This window comes from Heliconius melpomene, chromosome 21 (genome assembly GCF_056956725.1).
Source record: "Heliconius melpomene rosina isolate 202511_hmr_F chromosome 21, ASM5695672v1, whole genome shotgun sequence".
Taxonomy (NCBI): domain Eukaryota; kingdom Metazoa; phylum Arthropoda; class Insecta; order Lepidoptera; family Nymphalidae; genus Heliconius; species Heliconius melpomene.
The window spans coordinates 11057437-11076737 of record NC_140409.1 but is presented as its reverse complement, the minus strand read 5'-3'; the positions used below and the strand labels follow the sequence as shown (position 1 = coordinate 11076737).

Genomic DNA, 19301 nt, shown 5'->3' with positions numbered 1-19301 from the left:
TTAATAAGTTTTTATATATGTAATTTTTATAATTTTTTAAAAGTCGTCATTTCCTTCTGACAATATCCGTTTTTTGTCCTGAAAGTTTACTTATTAGGTTATTAGCAGGTTTACACTCTAAGTCGACGATTTAATATTTTTGTGTATTATCATTACACATATACTTCGATTAAATTATATTCACAGGCGCAAACAGCACTAATGTATGACGGAGTACAAGTTCTAATGGACGCTTTGGGTCGGCTGTGGAAGAAGAAAGCTGATACTTTCAGAACTGCACTTCGAAGAGCTGCTGCTCTCGCCAATTCTACAAAAGTCATTGATTGCAATCCTGGCAAAAGTTGGGTAGTGCCCTTCGAATATGGTGATAAAATATCGAGGTTGATTAAAAAGGTAATCATTTATTATTCAATTATTATGAATTATTAATTGATACTACTATTTTTTTTCCTTAGAACGGTTGGCCTGAAACCAATCTATATTGGTTTGTATGACATGACACGTGACATGTAAGCCTGGCGCTGTTTTTGCTGATTATATAACTGTTTTGTATAACAGAACGTATAATACACGATACTATAGAATACTTCTTCTTCTTAACTAAATAAAAAAGTGATTGTACGATTCCCATTCGAAAAAATATTTATTTGTGAGTATATTAAAAAATCTTTGATAAATCTATCTGAATATCAAGCTTGCCTTTCAAACTAACGAAAGGTATCGAAATTATACATTAAAATTCTCTGTCCTCCTATACCGTAAATACGCAAAATTTATGAAGATTTTTTTTATATTTTTTGAGTATATAACTTTCATCCAAGTATTATATAATTATCACCCATACATTATGTTGCATGTGGGTGATTACTATAAATGTAAGGGCCGGTATGGACATATTTACGACTCTCTGTAGCCATTCCCGTAAGTCTCAAAAGGGTCTTTGGTACTCGATAAAAAGTGATTTCCTATCGTATTTTCAAACTTCGTAACATTACTTAGGACATCTGTTCCACCTTTATTTTATGTGCGTCTTACACTAAATCAAAAGATTGGGAAAAAAAAATAAAGTTTTTTGTACAAAAAATGTTATATAGTTGTACAGACTGACTTATCCTATGTATTACTAAAACAACTAATAAAGAAACATAGTGCTCCTAATGGTCACGAATTTTCTTAAAACTAGGTTCCCAGGTTCCCTCTGCCTACCCTGATAAATACAGGATACTGCATAGAAAAATACAATATGTACATCGAGTCCGCGTAAAGTAGTGGCAAGAATGCTAGTTGCATTCCACTGTTGAATCGCAATACAATCTTCTAACTGAATAGAAACAATAAGTCGATGCATAATATTTTTAAAGAAAATCTTAGCAAGACTTTTGCATTGAACAAGAACTGTTATTGCAAATAAATAAATGTATGGTATATTTTTTTTAGCTTTATGCTGTATTCCGCATATACCAAGGTATTTAGAGTCAAGACACTTCGTTTTCCACTTTCAGTCGAACTTTCAAAAATTGCGTGTTGCGTAGAACTCACCGCCGCGCTTTCCTTTGTTATTTGGGCAAGGAAATGAACACAATTCATTCCCCCTACGGCCTCACAGTATAATATTATAATAAATTAATTATATATGTAGAATTAATACAATTAAATATTATATTTATATAATCAAACGATATTATAAAGCAACTTTTAATTATTATTCACCCCTTATATGGTAGTCTGACATGCGTTTAGGTTGTTCACAATTTTAGCTAATATTAGTTTCATATTAAATTAATTTAATACTATGCTTATGACAGCTCAAAGTTCATAGAGTATCTATTTAGAACGTATAGAATTAATATCACTTGTTAAATATATTGTATTTTATCATAAAACGTAATAAAACTGAAGTCGTCGTAGCTCAGTGGAAAATCTAAATGTCGGTTCTAGGTTTAATCCGTGCCTGTGTAACAACTTTTTTAAATGAAAAAACCTTCGTTTCTTCGCTCGAATAGTAAGACCTACCGTGATACAAAAAAGAGGGTTCCGTTAAGAAAACTTAATAGGAAATATACATAAATGAGCTATTATTTTAGGAATGAATCAAAGCTGACAAAAATAACTATAAATTCTATTAACAATGAATGTATTCTTAGATCGGTTATATAGCTTTAGGCTTAACAAGTTGAACCTTTAGAAGGGTCGTGCATCTAAGAGAATATTAAAATTGATGGCACAGGGGCACAAGCACGCCATTACAACGGAGTATCTTAACACTAGGTTCCCTCTGCCTACTCTGCTATGTGGGAATTTCGGACTGACTACCATCGTATATATGGAATAATATGGAAAAATATGATTCTAAACAATTTTTATTTTCAGACTGATATTGAGGGTCTTACTGGGAATATTTCTTTCAATGAAGAAGGGCACCGCTGTAACTTCACGCTTCACGTCGTCGAGATGACCGTCCAGAGTGCTATGATGAAAGTCAGTATATTTTTATGTGCAACATAAAAAATACAGTGTAAAACGTTGTTGAGACTATAAATTTTAAGCTGAAGTTTCTTAAAGATGAAATAGTGTCGTTACTCTTTTCTTTCTTTTGTCGAATAATTGAAGTATCTTGTTTAATTTTTTTATATTTATTGTTTTTTTTTATATATATATTACAGAGTTATTTACTTAAAAAATATAATAATTGTCATTTACATTTTATTTTCAAAATAATAAAGATATCATGTCAATAGAAATAATTAACATAAGAAATCGAGGAAAAGATATTGTAATTCAATTTAATTAAAATCGAGGCCGAGGTGAGGCAGAGGCCATTCGTGGCGTAGGGGAATAAGCGTATGTCAAGCGTATGACAGTTTGTGTGTTAGATTCCCACTTGATGAAATGAAATATTCAATATTTTCATTTCTTCGTTCTGGTATCGTTGAGTTTCTTAGTGTCTTAACACTTGCCTCTCTCTGCTTATCCTGCTACATGATATACGGAATAAAGCGTGAAGCTAAAAAAACTGAAAATAAAAAGAAACTGCCTAACATTGTTGTAACTCTGCACTTAAATAACTTTTGGCATCACGAGGCACCTTTCGTGAAGACTAATTTGAACTTCATTTTACAACTTGCTACAACTAAGTAATGATTTCTCAAAGTCCATAAATCAATGTTTCAAAGTAAGTCTACGTGTTGTAAGATCGATGTGAAATTTTTAATCGAGGAAAATATTTTTAATAAAGTCCTTTATAATATATTATTTTTTGCCTAAACATAAATTTAACAAGTTTTGGAGACTAGTTAATATATACTTCTGAGTATTAGATGAGCATTCTACAAGAAAACAGATAATAATTATTTTCATATGCAAATGTAACAACAAGTATAAAAAAAAACAGTTATTAGGTTTAATTTCGCAACTTTATAATTTAACATTAAAAATAACAAATGCAAATTGTGCTCTACCATATCATTTGTTCGAATCGTATAGCATACAATACACAACGGCAACACTCTATCATCGCTACTATCTTCTAATGACACACGCTACGTTTCATTAGTATAGAATTACGAGAAGAATATAGAATTACAGAATCAATTAGAATTAACAACCAGTGGATTCTAAATACAAACTCGTAGTCTTGTATAGCCAGATCGCACTAATCTCACAGACATCATTAATGTACGAGATCAAAGTTTGACTCCGGAGATTGCGAACATCCAGGCTTTCAGATCTTGGACAAGACTCATCAATTTTAAAGGATATATATCCTAGCTACACTAGAGTACCACTCAAAACTTCGATCACTTGAAGTTGTTTTGCATATAGAAATTCAATGGAAAATTGCTTACAATTGATTTAATAAAAATATTTCAAGTTTCATTTCAGTTTTTTGCTTTAATTATTAAAACAAATTTGGTTTTTCTAATTAATTTATAAAAATAATGATTAATCATATCCATGCCACCTGCAAAACATCTATTCATAATAATTAGAAGGTACAAAAAAAGGTAAAATAATTAAAAATTGTGGAAAATTTGATTATTTTCATACATTTTTACTAGGTGGCGACATGGACAGACAAACAAGGATTGACCCTCAGTACTCCAAGACACGTTCAGCTACATTCACCCATATCGTATGATACTAATAAAACTTATATAATATCAACCATTCTGCAAGAACCTTTCATGATGCTGAAACAGCCAGAGTATGGTCACAAGGATCAGTTTCATGGATTTTGCAAGGACCTTGCAGATGTAGTGGCGTCTAAACTTGGGATCAAATGTACGTGAATACCTATCTAAAAATACTTGTATAATAGCCAAAAGTGGTAAATACTATGTTAAATCTTAAGCAAATTAATATTGTCATTCATTTTGTAGATGAAATTCGACTAGTAAGGGATGGGCAATTTGGTAAAGAATTATCCCACCATATCTGGACTGGAATCGTTGGAGAAGTTTTCAGAAAGGTGAGTTTTTAATACATTATGAAGAATTTATAAATAATAACTATGTTTTATAATATATCATATTAATCTCTAAGTGGTGGAACCTAGCGCCGACAGTTTTTCATAAATTTTACTTATATATAAAAAATAATTATAAATTAGATATATGAAATTATATTAAGTATTAATAATATTGATATATAAGAACAAAATACGCAAATAAATGAAATTCAGTTAACAGAATGTAATTTAAAATTATTTCTTAAAACAAAGACTCAAGAAAATCGCATATTCTTCATTTAGTCAAAGAAACTGAATTAAATTTGTACTGAGAGGAAAGCACGTGCGGTAAGAATAAATCTCTATTCCATTAACCGTAGCAACATACACTTAGAGTTTGTCTAAAGTTGAGCGTAGACTTCAGACAAGACGGCGAACAATTTGTAATAAAAATATAGTGTGATTAATAATTTTCAATATTTTGTATATAAATTGAATGTTTCATAATATAATATAAAAAAATATTATATTTAAATAAAATGTCCGCTAAATATATTTCTTTTTAAAGAATTAACTTACAATAATAAGGTACTAATGCTAATGTTACATAATATATTACTAAATTTTATCTAGATATTTAACCGTAGAAACACAGATTTATAAACACCAAAATTTTATTTCAAACATGTTAACCTTCCAAATGCCACCTTCCAATTCCAGTTGAATCTAAAAATTATAACAAACATTCTTCGAACCGCATATTCCATACCGCAAATGCCGTTCGGTCAGCATCTGCAGTATTCGAAATATTTTTAATAAGTCGCGTCTACTGTCTGCGCGACCACAAAGGGATTTGTACTCTAGTATGAAATAATGCAGTTTATTGCTTCTTCTATGTATCGCAGGCTGACTTTTTAACCGAATGCAATTTTGTATAAAGTTTGCGCAACAACGGCGCCATGTTTGATAACTCGCCTGTTTATTGGTTTTCATTTTCTATCCAGTTATGGATGGGTTGAAAGAACGTTGCCAGAAAACGATTGCCCATTTATCTAAATCTGCACATCCGAGCTTTGAATACATTTGTTCTTTTTAATACAATACGTACGTACGTGTATTACGGTGTCTGTTTCTGTGTGGGTACGTAGGGTATTGTTTTTTTTTTTTGTATTTATTTACTATCGGTTTTTACTGAACTTCTTTAAATACAAATGTTCGAATATTCAAACACAAAGCGATTTTATAAAAACTCATCATGTAACCATCGATTTATACGATATTGTAAATATTAGAAACTAGCGGCCCGCTCGCGGTTTCACACGCGTGAACTGTTATTATTAATTTCTGTCTCCATGACTACGTCCTAGTGACGTCTATGCAAAATTTGAGACTCCTAGCATTTGTAGTAACGAATTTTCATACAAACTTTCGACCCCAAAAACAACCCCTTAGAAGACGAATATTGCAAATTCCCGTCTTAGCGAGCACCTACGTCCTATAAGTAACTCCTATGCAAAATTTGAGATTCCTAGCACTTGTAGTTTCTGAGATTTCGTGATGAGTGAGTGACCTTTCGATTTTATATATATAGACTAGTGGGCCCGGACGCGGCTACGCCCGCGAAAATATAAGCCTAAATCATTAAAATAAGTTAAAAAATAATAATAAGTGGAGATTTATTATTAGAAAAAATATCTGAGTAACCGAAATGAACAAACCAAAGAAGTAAAAGTAACTAAAGGAAATTCTTAATATTAGAAAAAAAAACCTAAAGTTTGCTGTGCGCGCGTACTAAACATTTTTCTATATTAAATAATTATTAATTTTTGCGAACAATATTAAATAAAATCTCAAATGATTAAAATTACGATATTTTAAGTGTATAACATCGGTATAGATAACCGAACTGAGATAAGCAAATAATTAAATACAAAATAGTAGTAATTCGAAAATATATAAAAAATTACAAAACCATCAAACTCATCTGCCCGTTCGCGTCGGTCATACTATGCCGCCCGTAGGCTAGCTCATTTGGAATCAATGACATCTCCTTAATTATTTATTAGAATGTTATACAGTAAACTATAATTTCCATCTAGATGAAATGCTAAAAGTGACTATTATATTTATTTTCATAAGGATGAATATCAAATTATAGAAATCATCTAATTTTTGTTAATGTATACAAATCTATATCGGCGCGCGCCATGTATGCATTAAGCAAACTCACTGTGGGTGACGTTTTCTTAAAACAGCAAACTTTGCAAGCCGTTGCTTAGCAACGCGTAGCGACGATTGTTATTAACATGGCGGAATAAATTCCTTGTCAAATTAATTATTTTAATATATTGGTATATAACGAAAATATTACAAATATGAGAAAAAAAAAGTATCCTATGTTCATCCCGGGACCCACAAGTATCTCTATATGAGTATTTTATCACAATTAAATTAGCGGTTTGGCCCTGATTGCGGAAAAGACAGACAGACAGACAGACAGACAGAGTTACTTTCGAATTTATAATATAGGTATGGATAACATTAACATTGCCATGGCTTCGCTCTGGTTATAGGCAAATGTTAAGCTGAAAAAGAAGTGTAATTTATAAAAAGTAAATTACTTTTACAACAAAAAGAAAAGAACAGCGTTATAGCGAGTAGGTCAATACAAATATTTTTTTATAAATATAGCTAAACAATTTTCCAATACTTAAATATTTTTTTTTTACTTTGTGAACAACAGTACCGCAAAGGTTTTTTGCTATTGAACAAAAGCAACTCCTAATTTGTTTTGGGCGTTCTCCAAGCTATTTATGTACGTACATGCGGTTCTACACGTGTGTCTTATTCATATATCAATAAGGTATATAATAGCTTACTAGGACTTCTCTTAAGATGTTGGCCCCCGTACGCGGACCATATTACACAGCTGTAGAAGGAAATAAAGATCTAATTAAAGGAGCATAAAGTGACATCAGATGTCCGGGCAAGTATACTAGTTATTAAGGACAAAAGGAAACCTTAAGAATTTTAGCTCTTTTTTATGCCGTCTATATACAGTCAGATGTGTTTACTTAAGATAATAGATTTTTCCTTGTTTTCTGGGTTTGAGTCTGTGAAAAATATACGTTATTTTTATTAATTTTATGTTTAAAAATAAAAAAAATTGCTATTTTATATGAATTTTGCTATGGAATATTTCTGTCGTATTCAGCTTTTTTATAAAAATTCACCGATTGCTTTCCAAAATAAATTATATTATGACATAATAAATTAGAAATGAGATTAAGAATTCTGCATTCAAAATTTACTTTAAAAAATATTTCAATTTTTTTTTTATATACGACAATAAAACTTTAAAAAGTAAATATTTTTATGAACCTTTCAATTTACTTATTGTGCTACCGCAGTACGAATATATCTTATTTACTTTTTTCTGCACTAAATGTACTCAGTTTGCAAGACTATAAGTAATGTCTGTGCCAAACATCAAGATCGATACAGCGGTTTGGCAACGGCATTTCAATAGAAGTTTTTTGGTATATTTTTTTCTTCAATGAATGTCCTGCATTTCAACTGGTGGTATAACCCACCGATATACACCAGACCAGAGCATACTCTGGTATTAATATCTGTATTAATTAATAAGCATTTCTCAGTGTCGAAATCGAACCCACCACCATCGCATCCACAATCAATTGTTAAGTAACGTTAAGAATAATATATAAAAACATAAAAACATAGAAAATAATATATTAAGCTAAATGTAAATAAAGTACACAAATATATAAACAATATATGTACATTTTGTATACCAATATTTACAAGTAATCTAAGCTAAAAATATTTATATATTTTATAGATAAATATTAGTTCAGTTATAAAAACATACGCTACTATCGGTAAATATAGAGCACGTTCGAAATTATACAGGAAATGTTTATTTAATATATTTTGATACTGTCACAGGCAGGTAAAAGTGCAGTTTTAATATGATAGTTTTTATAGGCAAGTAAATATTTTTATTTATTTTTGAAATAAATAAAAATATATATTTAAACGCGATGGTTGTGGGTTCGATCCCTACTCGAGGAAGTGAAATATTTATTTACGTTTATATTTCCATTTCTTCGCTCTGGTGTCGAGGCAGAGCGCGGCGTTGAGTTCTGCCACTCAACACGTAATGCCTCCAGAATTCAGCAAGAAAGTGGGGAACGGAGTGTCTTAACACTAGTTTCCCATGCCGACAGCGTGAAGCTGATTTAATTTGATTTATATCCAATATACTTTGATAAATTAACAACGTATACGATTACACAAAGCCTCCTTTGTATTTAATAGTAATCAAATTTTTACTACAACTTCCCGAATTGTGTTCTACATATAAACAGTCGCTGTCTTTGAGCTTCACCCGCTTGTTTCAGCTCCAAGGATTTAATATCCGGGTGAGCTCAACTACGTCGTTTATAAACGAGATAACACGCATTCGTAGATGTGCTAGAAATAGTGTTCATTCTACCTATTTAAATATTATTCATAGGAACTTCCGTTTTAATCATAGCTTTCCAAACTTATATAATATGAGATTCTAGATAAAGTCAACTTTTATTAGATAAAGTTTGAAATTATTATTGTTTTTATTCATGTATGGAAACGGAGTATGTTGACACTACGTTCTCTCTGCTTAACCTGCTGCGTGTAGGATACAGCGTGAGGCTGATTTAATATTTATTTTTATTTATATCTTTGAAAATGATGAATTAAAATTTATATTAAATAGCTCGTAAGACTTTCGAGTTATCATAGTGTTGTCCGATATTGATTAAATTTTGAAAGCTAATTTACACAATATTAAATGATTCTTCCTATTGATTAATTAAAACTAATTAAGAGAATCGACTTATTAATTAAATATTAATTATATTAGTTCAGTGTGTAACATATTTCATAGTAGAGTACGATTACGACGAGATCAGTTTAAGGAGATTATATGTACATTCTAACTTCAAATTATTATTAACTTTACAAAAGTGTCTCATTCATGAAAAACATACTGAAATATTAGTACTAAGTACTTGAAAATATAAGGCTTTTGTATGGAAATGCACCTAAATAAAAATCAATATTTCATTATGGTAATAACTTATGTTTCGCATAAGCTACTTCAATCTCTCCACTCGTATTTCTGAAGCGCAATCCACCTTTATAGCTTTATAATCACAAAATAAGATTAAATAATACATCTAGTATCCCACCTCGTTTATTACCTCCACCATTCTTTGACTACAAGGAAATTTATATTCAAGGAATAAAGTAGTTTAAAATAATATGCAATCTATATGGTGATGTGCTTAGCTTCAAAGGCCTGATCTGCTATCAATGCTGGGACTATTAATGATGGCCATACAACTATATGCATCTGAACCCAATCAGGGTATGTTTTGTCTAGAGACTATGCTGTTAGGAATAGGGTTCACATGGATTCTGTAGTAGTCGGCTTCAATTAGCTAATGATATAATAGCCAGTGTGGACTTCATTACTAGATGAACGCATTAGTGGCATCCGCACTGTAAGATTTTCATGTACATTAGGATAGGTTGTCTGTTGACTAGGTTTTGGTCGATCTTTCAATGTATATATATATAGAATATATGTTATAGATAAGTGTACTTATAAAATTAAATTAATTAAGTATTTTTCTTTCCTAAGTGTGCAATAACACATTAAAATATGTTAAAAATTTATATATAATTTAGAAAATCGGTTTAGTTACTTAAAATAGCTTATTGGTTCATTTTTAAATTTAAGTAATTAATTTATCGTCGCGCGAGTACATTCCAAATTCGGCAGAAATTGGGGAACGGTGTGTTTTAACACTAGGTTCTCTCTGCCTATCCTGCTATGTGCAGGATACAGCGTGAAGCCGATTTAATTTTTTTTTATTTTAATTTATCGTTTTATTGGATATCAATAACACCTTTTTGACAAATTACAAGCATTGTTGGTACCTAGTTTAGGTACTAGGAAAGTTAGTTAGTTACTCTATTTTGCTTAGCCTGATAATGAAAACATTTACATAATAAATTCTCTATAATATGTGAGGTTATTGAATGCATGGTTTAAAGCTAATATTACTAAGTTCAATAGACTAATTAGACACGTTCCTTTTGCTTACTGAAAGCGTTAGAGAATGCGTAACTAAAATAATATTATAAAAAAAATATTATTATTACATTTCTATCCACACACAATAATAATAAATCCAATTTCCTCGAACTTTGATGAGAAACTTCGATGGGAAACATAATAATAATAAAACTGATTATCAACATCTTAAGAGGTTATCGCTTAGCTGTTTAAGAAACAGAAGCAGAAGGCAATATTACATGTGGACTGTCCGTATTGTCAGAAGGTTCCTTTCTGTGAGGCCCTAGCCACTGATGGCTAGTACGCTAATCCCATCATTGGAAGAGTATTTTTTTAAAATTTTAATGTATTTTTATGAGGCCATTCGTTGCTCAGGGGCACAAGTGTTTAAATGTGGGTTCGATCCCCACAAAAGGACATTAAATATTTAATATTTTCATTTCTGCACTCTGGTATCGAGGCAAAATGTAGGTACCGCCATTCAAATCGCAATTTCCGCAGAAAGTGAGAAGCGGAGTGTCTTCACACTAGACCTCCTCTACCTATCCTGCTACATGCGGGAACACCGTGAAGCTTAAAAAAATATATATTTAACTAGCGGCCCGCCCGCGGCTTCGCCTGCGTGAACTACGTTATTATTCATTTCTATCTCTACGAGTCTAGGACATAGGTATGTCCTATAACGCCCGATGTTAATAATCAATCCTAATCTATAAATTGCAACCATAGATTGAAATAGACAGAGATGGAGGACGGCATGCAGGTTAGTGATTGGATAGACATGTCAAAAAATCCAAGTTTGACGTTAACTGGAGATCGGAGATACATTATTAACATTGGGCTTAAGTGACGTCCATGCAAAATTTGAGACTCCTAGCATTTGTAGTAACGAAGTTTCATACAAACTTTCAACCCCAAAAACAACCCCTTAGAATTCGAATATAGCAAATTCCCGTCTTAGCGAGTACCTACGTCCTATAAGTAACTCCTATGCAAAATTTCAGATTCCTAGCACATGTAGTTTTTGAGATTTCGTGATGAGTGAGTGACCTTTCGATTTTATATATATAGATAGATAATGTAAAATGTATTTATCTTACATAAAAGTATATAAATGTATAAAAAATGAATAAATAAATAACTTTATTCAACTAAGTATGTATTTAATATGCAATATGAAATTTTATGATGCTTGTAGTGCAAAATGTCGGGTATAGTTGACGTGTAAATGAGACGTTAATAGTTTTACGTTCTGTCGATTGAGAAGCCACTGCGAGTGTTTAAATTGTCTCCTGTCATTTTAATTGTATGAAGTATTCTTAATATAAATCGTAAAAATATATTGAGATAAAAGTATCAATGTGTAGTTTAATTAATCGGTAAACTCCGTTAGGTATACTACTATTATATACCTACGATGGTCGTACGTTTGAATGTAGCAATGGTAAAAATATTTTAATACGTAACATATTTATAACATTAGTTACTTTTTAACCGACTTCTGTAAGAAAAGGAGGTTATCAATTCGACTGTATGTTTATTTTTTTTTTTTTATGTTTGTTACCTCATAACTTTTAACTAGGTGAACCGATTTGGATAATTTTTTTTTAAATTGAAAAGTAGTGCTTTCCGAATGGTCCCTTTTTTTTGGTCCATAACTGACAATGGTATCTATGAGAAAATCACATAAGTCTTAAATTTGCATTAGGTATGTGCACGACAAATAGACGAATAACTCAATGTCGCGCTAACCGATTTTGATGATTCTTTTTTTATTTGAAAGGAGACACTTCAAGGATAATTTGGTGAAAGTTTGATTAGGTTCCGATTATGGGATCTGGTCAAAATTGAGAAAGTCTTTTTTTGTAAAAAAGTGAAAAATAATTTTACAAAGATTTTATAATTTTGAAGTCGGTGTCAACAACAACTTTACAATATCTAATTACTAAGCCTGTTTATTCTACTTGGCACCGACTTCAAAATTATAAAATCTTTGTAAAATTATTTTTCACTTATTAGTTCGTTGTTAGAAGTCGGTTTTTCTTTTTGTTAAAAATTAATTTATTTACAAAAAATGATTTATTTTTCTAAAGTAAAAGTTGTATATTACATACTTTTACAGTAAAAAACAAACAAATTGTGAAATCTTCTATTAATCATAAAATCTTAAATTTAATAATAACACTTTTATTAATATTCCTATTATAATCTTCATTTAGGAAGCAGATATGGCCATTGCACCTCTAGCTGTAACGCCAGAAAGGGAGAAAGCCATTGACTTCAGTGAACCATTTCTGTCAATAGAGACTCCGATCAAACCTACCAAAACGCCGAAGCAAAATGCGGGTACTTTCAGCTTTCTACGACCACTATCTAAGGAGATATGGGTGAGTAATAATTCTAAATGACTGGAATTTTGAATAAAAAAATAATATTTTTTTCTTCATTAAACTTCTTTAAACAAATTTTAAATATTGTATAAGATGTTTCTTGGTGTGAGAAGATTGTCCCCTTGTTGAATACATCCTTTATGTTTGAAAAATAGCACTACGATGATATCTATATCTAGCGCACATTATAATATTTAACGAAATCATATCTTATCTGTTTGATGTAATTGTGATTCATCTAAAATAAAATCAAAGAATTGCAGACTATGGGTTCGAATCCCACTCGAGAAAATAATTTAATATTTTCATTTTTTCACTCTGTTGTCGAGGCAAACCACGTCGTTGAGTTCCAATACTCAACATGCAATGTCTACAGAATTCGTAAGAAAGTGGGGAGCGGACAAAACTAGCTTTTCTTTATAAATTCGATTAATCGAAAACAATTAGTCCGGTTAATCGAGTTTCTACTGTTTGTAAATATATTAATATCTAAAGTTTCACTCAATAAATACATTACCAAATAATAAGCAAACTTTAAAGATATAAATATAATATGAACTTTCTATTTTGTACTACGTTAAGCAAAGAGCAATCTTAGCAAACTACTCTTGTAACAGACACCTTTGCTAGAAATCTTATTAAGATAGGTACAAGTTTTATTGAAGTAGACTTATTTAAGTTTTATAAACTCCATCAAGAATGACGGCTTTAGAAAAAATATTACCTCGTCGCACCTAATACTGTAGATTGGAAAATGGAAAATGGAGAATGAATTCGAATAAATAAAAATAACTTTAATATTTATTTCTGCTCGGAATAGTGTTGATTGAAATTGTATATATTTAAAATATTCTATTTCACCCATTTGGGCTTCATGAAACAAATTGCAGAGTTTGGATTTAAAGGGGTTACTCCCTTTAAAATGTATGACTAACTTATTACTTACTTCTGGCTAAACTTCCATAGGTTCTCGAGAATCAATATGCTTCATTATATTTTTTTATAATTTAACTTATCTTATTCATAGGAATCAAATGTGTTATTTCAGTGTTGTGAGAAAATAAAAAAAAAATAACAACAAAAAGATAACTTATTAAAAAAAATATATCAATTACCTGCAACAGTAAAGAAGACCATACACAAAAAAAACTGAACAAGCAAAAGTAACATCGGCGGCATTTACATAACGACCGCCGGAAGCGTATCCAAACATTTCCCGATAAAAGCGTGTTCGTACATGTTTATGACAGTTCTTGGGCGAGTGTACCGTGCGTTGTTAAGTTGTTCAGTGATTTATGATCTCAACTGCATTGTATTAGCTGTTGTAAAGAAAACTCACGATATATTATTATTGGATATTGCTGTGTTTTGTATTTGGAATAATATAGTGCATTATATTTTGTTTTCCAGTTTCACGCTCTATCCCGCATATAGCAGGGTAGGAAAAGGGATGAGGCATTGCGTGTTGAGCTTTGTTCGTTATCTGAGCGAGGATATGAAAATGTTAATAATTAATTTCCCTGAGTAGAAATCGAACCCACTACCGTCATGTTTAAAGTCACATACTTGTGCTACCACGTTCTCATTTTTTTTATTGAAATGAAAAGAAAATTTACTGTCAAAAATATTATGAGTAGAGTAACCAGTTATATTATGTTTGATTTCAGCAAAATTCAGTTAATTAATTATTTTTATTGAGATTTTATTGTTAATATTCGTATACAAAAGTGTACTTACATTCTCAACCTATTCGTTTGAATATAAACCACGATTTTTATCAAAAGACTTATCTAAAGTTCTAATTTAATTAATATATGAAATAAATAACTTTAATTACATGTTGATTTAAAAAAAATATTATAAAAAGAATAAAAATTGAAATAATTATAAAATATCTTAATAATTATGTATTAATTACTATTATTTTAATCCTATTTTCGTCTAATATCTTTGACAGCTAAAGACTGAGCTATCTATTTCATGTTGTTTGAAGCTCTTATTATCCACAAAGACATTAAATGTTACATAGATATTATATACACATTTATTTAACTAATTAATAATATACTTAATAATGTATATCATATATTTAATAATATTTACATTTCTTCGCTTGGGTTCCGTCAATCAACACGCAATGAATCGAAAAACGGAGTGTTTTAACACTATGTTCCCTCCCCCTATCCTGCCATAGTGTGAAGGTGAAAATAAAAATACTTATCTAACAATTATTTTCTAGCTCTGCGTCCTATTCAGTTTCTTCGCAGTCAGCATTGTACTCTTCTTAGTGTCTCGATTCTCTCCCCACGAGTGGCGTTCTGTTTCAATCACGGATACACATTTAGAACAACCAATGAGCAACACTAATGAGGTTTGTTCAAATTTTCAATTTAAATTAAATTTATAGAATATTATTAGTTAGAATTATTTTGAAGTATCATAATATATATTTTTGCCTTATAGTTTTTAAGTTAAGAACTTAGAAACAAATATTTCCTCCCCATTTTATATTTTAGCTATGGACATATTATGTCAGTTTTAAAATCACAATGAAAATAAAAACTATAATAAGACACAACAATATAATGTTACTTTATAAAATTCAGTATACTTTACACTTTTCAGCAGCAATTTCACGAATTTCGGAAGCGTTCATTTTATTTACTAAAATACTTGTACGAAATAGTCTAGAAAACTGAAATACATTTTGATTTTCAGATTATTTTACACAATGAATTCAGTATTTGGAATTCGTTCTGGTTCTCGCTGGGCTCGTTCATGCAACAAGGGAGCGACGTTGTTCCGAGGTAACAGTATTATTTTGAAATATAACTAACTCACTATGCACCTTGCATTAGTGCTTAAATAACTGTAAATGTTTTGTATTGCCTCCAGAATTTGGCAGAAAGTGGGGAACGGTATGTCTTAACACTCTTTTCCCTCTGCCTATCCTGCTGTGTGCGGGATACAGCGTGAAGCTGATGTTTTTTTGTTTTCTTTTTTAGATTAATTTATTTATAACGTTGTTTTTATGGCAATATTTTTATTAATATAACTAAGAATTTTCTTTTAAAAATCTTGCTATGTTTTAACTATTTTAAATTACCTAGTTACACAATAGACATAGTTGGATTTCACCATTTTTTTAATATAATGCAGGTATAAACCGTATACCTAGAACGAGTACATGATAAAACGAATTGAAAATAACTTATATCTAAATTTATGACCAATGAATTTTCTAACAAACACTATAAAAATGAGGTTTATTATTTTGAATCGTCCAGAACACGCAATTGCTCAAGCATGTCGATCGAACTTTGATATGTTATATATGTTGTTTATATTTATAAGAATAAATTAAAATTTCATAGCTGCAGCACTTCCACAGTATACATGATATAAGATGATATCATCACCGTTTAACTAAATACATTTAGCGATTAATAAACTGAAATAAGATATTTTTTTCAGTATCCCGCAAATGACAGGGTAGGCAGAGGAAACCTGGGATCTTAATTTTAAAACACTCCAGTTCCCCCCTTTCTTTTAATTCTGAAGGCATTGCGTGTTGAGTGACGGGACTCAACGCCGCACTTTGTCTCGTTACCGTTATCAATAAAATATCTATATATATAAAAGGACTTGTCCTCACTGACTGAGGTAAGACGCACGCACAGCCGTAACCGCTGTGCGTAGAAACGTTAAATTTGGACAAAAGTTTACTTTTGTAATCTGGACATCCACTAAGAAGGGATTTTGAAAAATTTTAACCCTAAAGGGGTAAAATAGGGGTTCAAAGTTTGTATGGAAAAAAATTTAAATCGGCACCGATTTTTATAAAATTTGAAATTTAGATTTTTAAAAGCATTTAATTGAACACGTGTTTCATCGTTTTCTAGAATTCTCCTCCTAAGGGTGCAAATAAGGGGTTGAAAGTTTGTATAGGTTTTTTTTAAATCGTCACCAATTTTTATAAAATTTAATATTTAGACTCTTAAAAATATTTGATTGAACATATGTTTCATGGTTTTCTAGAATTCATCCCCTAAGGGGGCAAATAAGGGGTTGAAAGTTTGTATGGAAAAAAATTTAAATCTCCACCGATTTTTATAAAATTTGAAATTCGGACTCTTAAAAATATTTCATTGAACACATGTTTCATGGGTTATTATAATTCACCCTTAAATACACAAGCGAAGCTGCGCGCGTCCGCTAGTTATACTATAAATATAGGTACAATTCCTTGAACATAAATTATTATTTTCAATTGCAACTCTGCGGTTATTGTCACATGAGATAATAATTAGGCAGTGTCACTTTTTAAGTTGGCATAAATCAATAATTGTGGTTAACCACATCGTCATAGTCGAATTAATTAACTCCAGCTATTGTTTTACTGTATTCGGTTAAAATTATATATTGTAATAGTAATTTAATTAGTGTATAGTTATTATGGAATGTTAAATGAGGTCTAATTGTGTGACTTGAAATTACGTATGTCGTAGGTATATATCTTAAATTTAGATTTTTTTTCAATTTGGATAAAATAAACGCTACACTAGCTTCTGGTCACGTAGTACGTAGTACCTCTAAATAGGCGAAAAGAAATTATTTAACAGTTTTTTTTAGTTGCATATTGTATCTCGTACAAAGCAGGGTAGGCAGTGGAAACCAGAGAACATATTATTAAGACACTCCGTTCCTATTGAGACATTTCCGTTACCCATTTTTCACCGAATTCTCTCGAACCTCAACGCTGCGCGCCATATCGAGGAAATGAATATTGGTTAACACAGGAATATAATGTCTTCAAACTTAATTATTATTTAAACTTAATTAAATTAATAATGTATTTAAACTTATTTCTTAAATTATTTTCTAATATAAATATTTCTCACAATTCTTTAAACATTTTTTACTATAAAAAAACATAAAATATAATCTAGGTATATTGATTTATCACATGTTCTATATAAAACTGACCTAACAATTACATAGTTACGCAATTTGATTTACACAGTCGCTATTGGAGCGTGACGAAACAGCGGGAAAGAGATTCTTCTATTACATATTAGCAATATGCTATTTTATCTGCTATCAAATTTAATTTTAGTTTTAACTTTTATATTGTTTTAGTTTTTTTATTATTTGTTGTCTGTATAGGCAAAATGCCTAACTATAATTAATATTTGTACTTTGTAAAAGAAGCATAATATAACGTTGAATGAACGGTGAAATAAAATTGTTGATTAATAAAAAACACATAGTTTAAAAATTTTTGTAACCCATAGTTATTAAGGTTACGTATCTCAAAAAAAAATATATTATCCCTTACATGATGACTTGGTTATATCTAGACAGATTGTCTAGATTCTTTGTCAAATAATTAAGCGTAGAAAATCACATTTTCAAGTCAAAAGATACCGCTAAGAAATGTATTATAACAATCCACCCCTAGGTCTCTATCCGGTCGCATCGTGGGCACAGTATGGTGGTTCTTCGCGTTGGTCCTCGTCTGCTCATACACCGCCAACCTGGCCGCCTACCTCATAGTGGAGAGGATCGAGCCCGCCGTCCTGCGCTTCGAGAGAACCGATGTAAGATATAACAGCAGGTGAGGTAGATGTATTGGTAGATTTGTCGCTGGCGAATTTATTATAGGACGGTAATAGTGTTGTTAATATATTTTTTTATGTGTTTTGAGGTTTTTTTTAGAATGGTTATGGTAGGAATATATGGCTCAGTTCTCAGAGCACTTGGAATGTTTCTAAGAGGCGCGGGTTCAAATACCGTTACGTTAAGGCTATATTACTTATAATTTTTAAGTATTTGTTTAAAGGATTATTTTCGTTTTCTGTATGTAAATAACAATTAAAATGTGTGACGAAGATGAAAATTAAATGCCAAGCGAATTGATGTAAAATAAAGTAACATTTTTAAGTAGTTTTGTAATATTATTATTTTTTCCATTATCATTCATTATTTTAATATTATAATTTTGTTAGTTCATTAAATTATAAGATCCTTTTTAAATGTTTTATAAATAGCATTCTCTAATTCAGTAATTCCATAAAGCAATGGTTTACATACACACTGTATAATCTATTAGACATCATATTAAGGATGGTTGGTGCTACCCCGCAACCTTTTTAATAAGGATCGCGCAATCGTGAACAGCCTTGACGCGCTACAGAAAGGAAGCAGCGCCAGCAGCACCCCAAACTAAACTTGATAAATAAAAACTTGGACAGTAGGCTCTGGACAATGTTATTTTAACATTAATCGAGCAACGTGCAAATTTGCGAGCCAGCAT

General features: G+C 30.7%; 1 protein-coding gene across 2 annotated transcripts in view; it reads left to right on the top strand.

The window, feature by feature from the left end:
• Window positions 1–19301, top strand: part of LOC146527251 (glutamate receptor 1-like) — a 115350-nt gene that overhangs the window by 83778 nt on the left and 12271 nt on the right. For both annotated transcript variants that reach the window (XM_085205679.1, XM_085205678.1), the window contains exons 7-14: window positions 187–393; window positions 2371–2478; window positions 4059–4281; window positions 4380–4468; window positions 12815–12982; window positions 15225–15356; window positions 15704–15792; window positions 18447–18585. In XM_085205679.1, coding sequence (XP_085061805.1) covers window positions 187–393; window positions 2371–2478; window positions 4059–4281; window positions 4380–4468; window positions 12815–12982; window positions 15225–15356; window positions 15704–15792; window positions 18447–18585 — 1155 coding nt within the window. The remainder of the gene's footprint in view (window positions 1–186; window positions 394–2370; window positions 2479–4058; window positions 4282–4379; window positions 4469–12814; window positions 12983–15224; window positions 15357–15703; window positions 15793–18446; window positions 18586–19301) is intronic.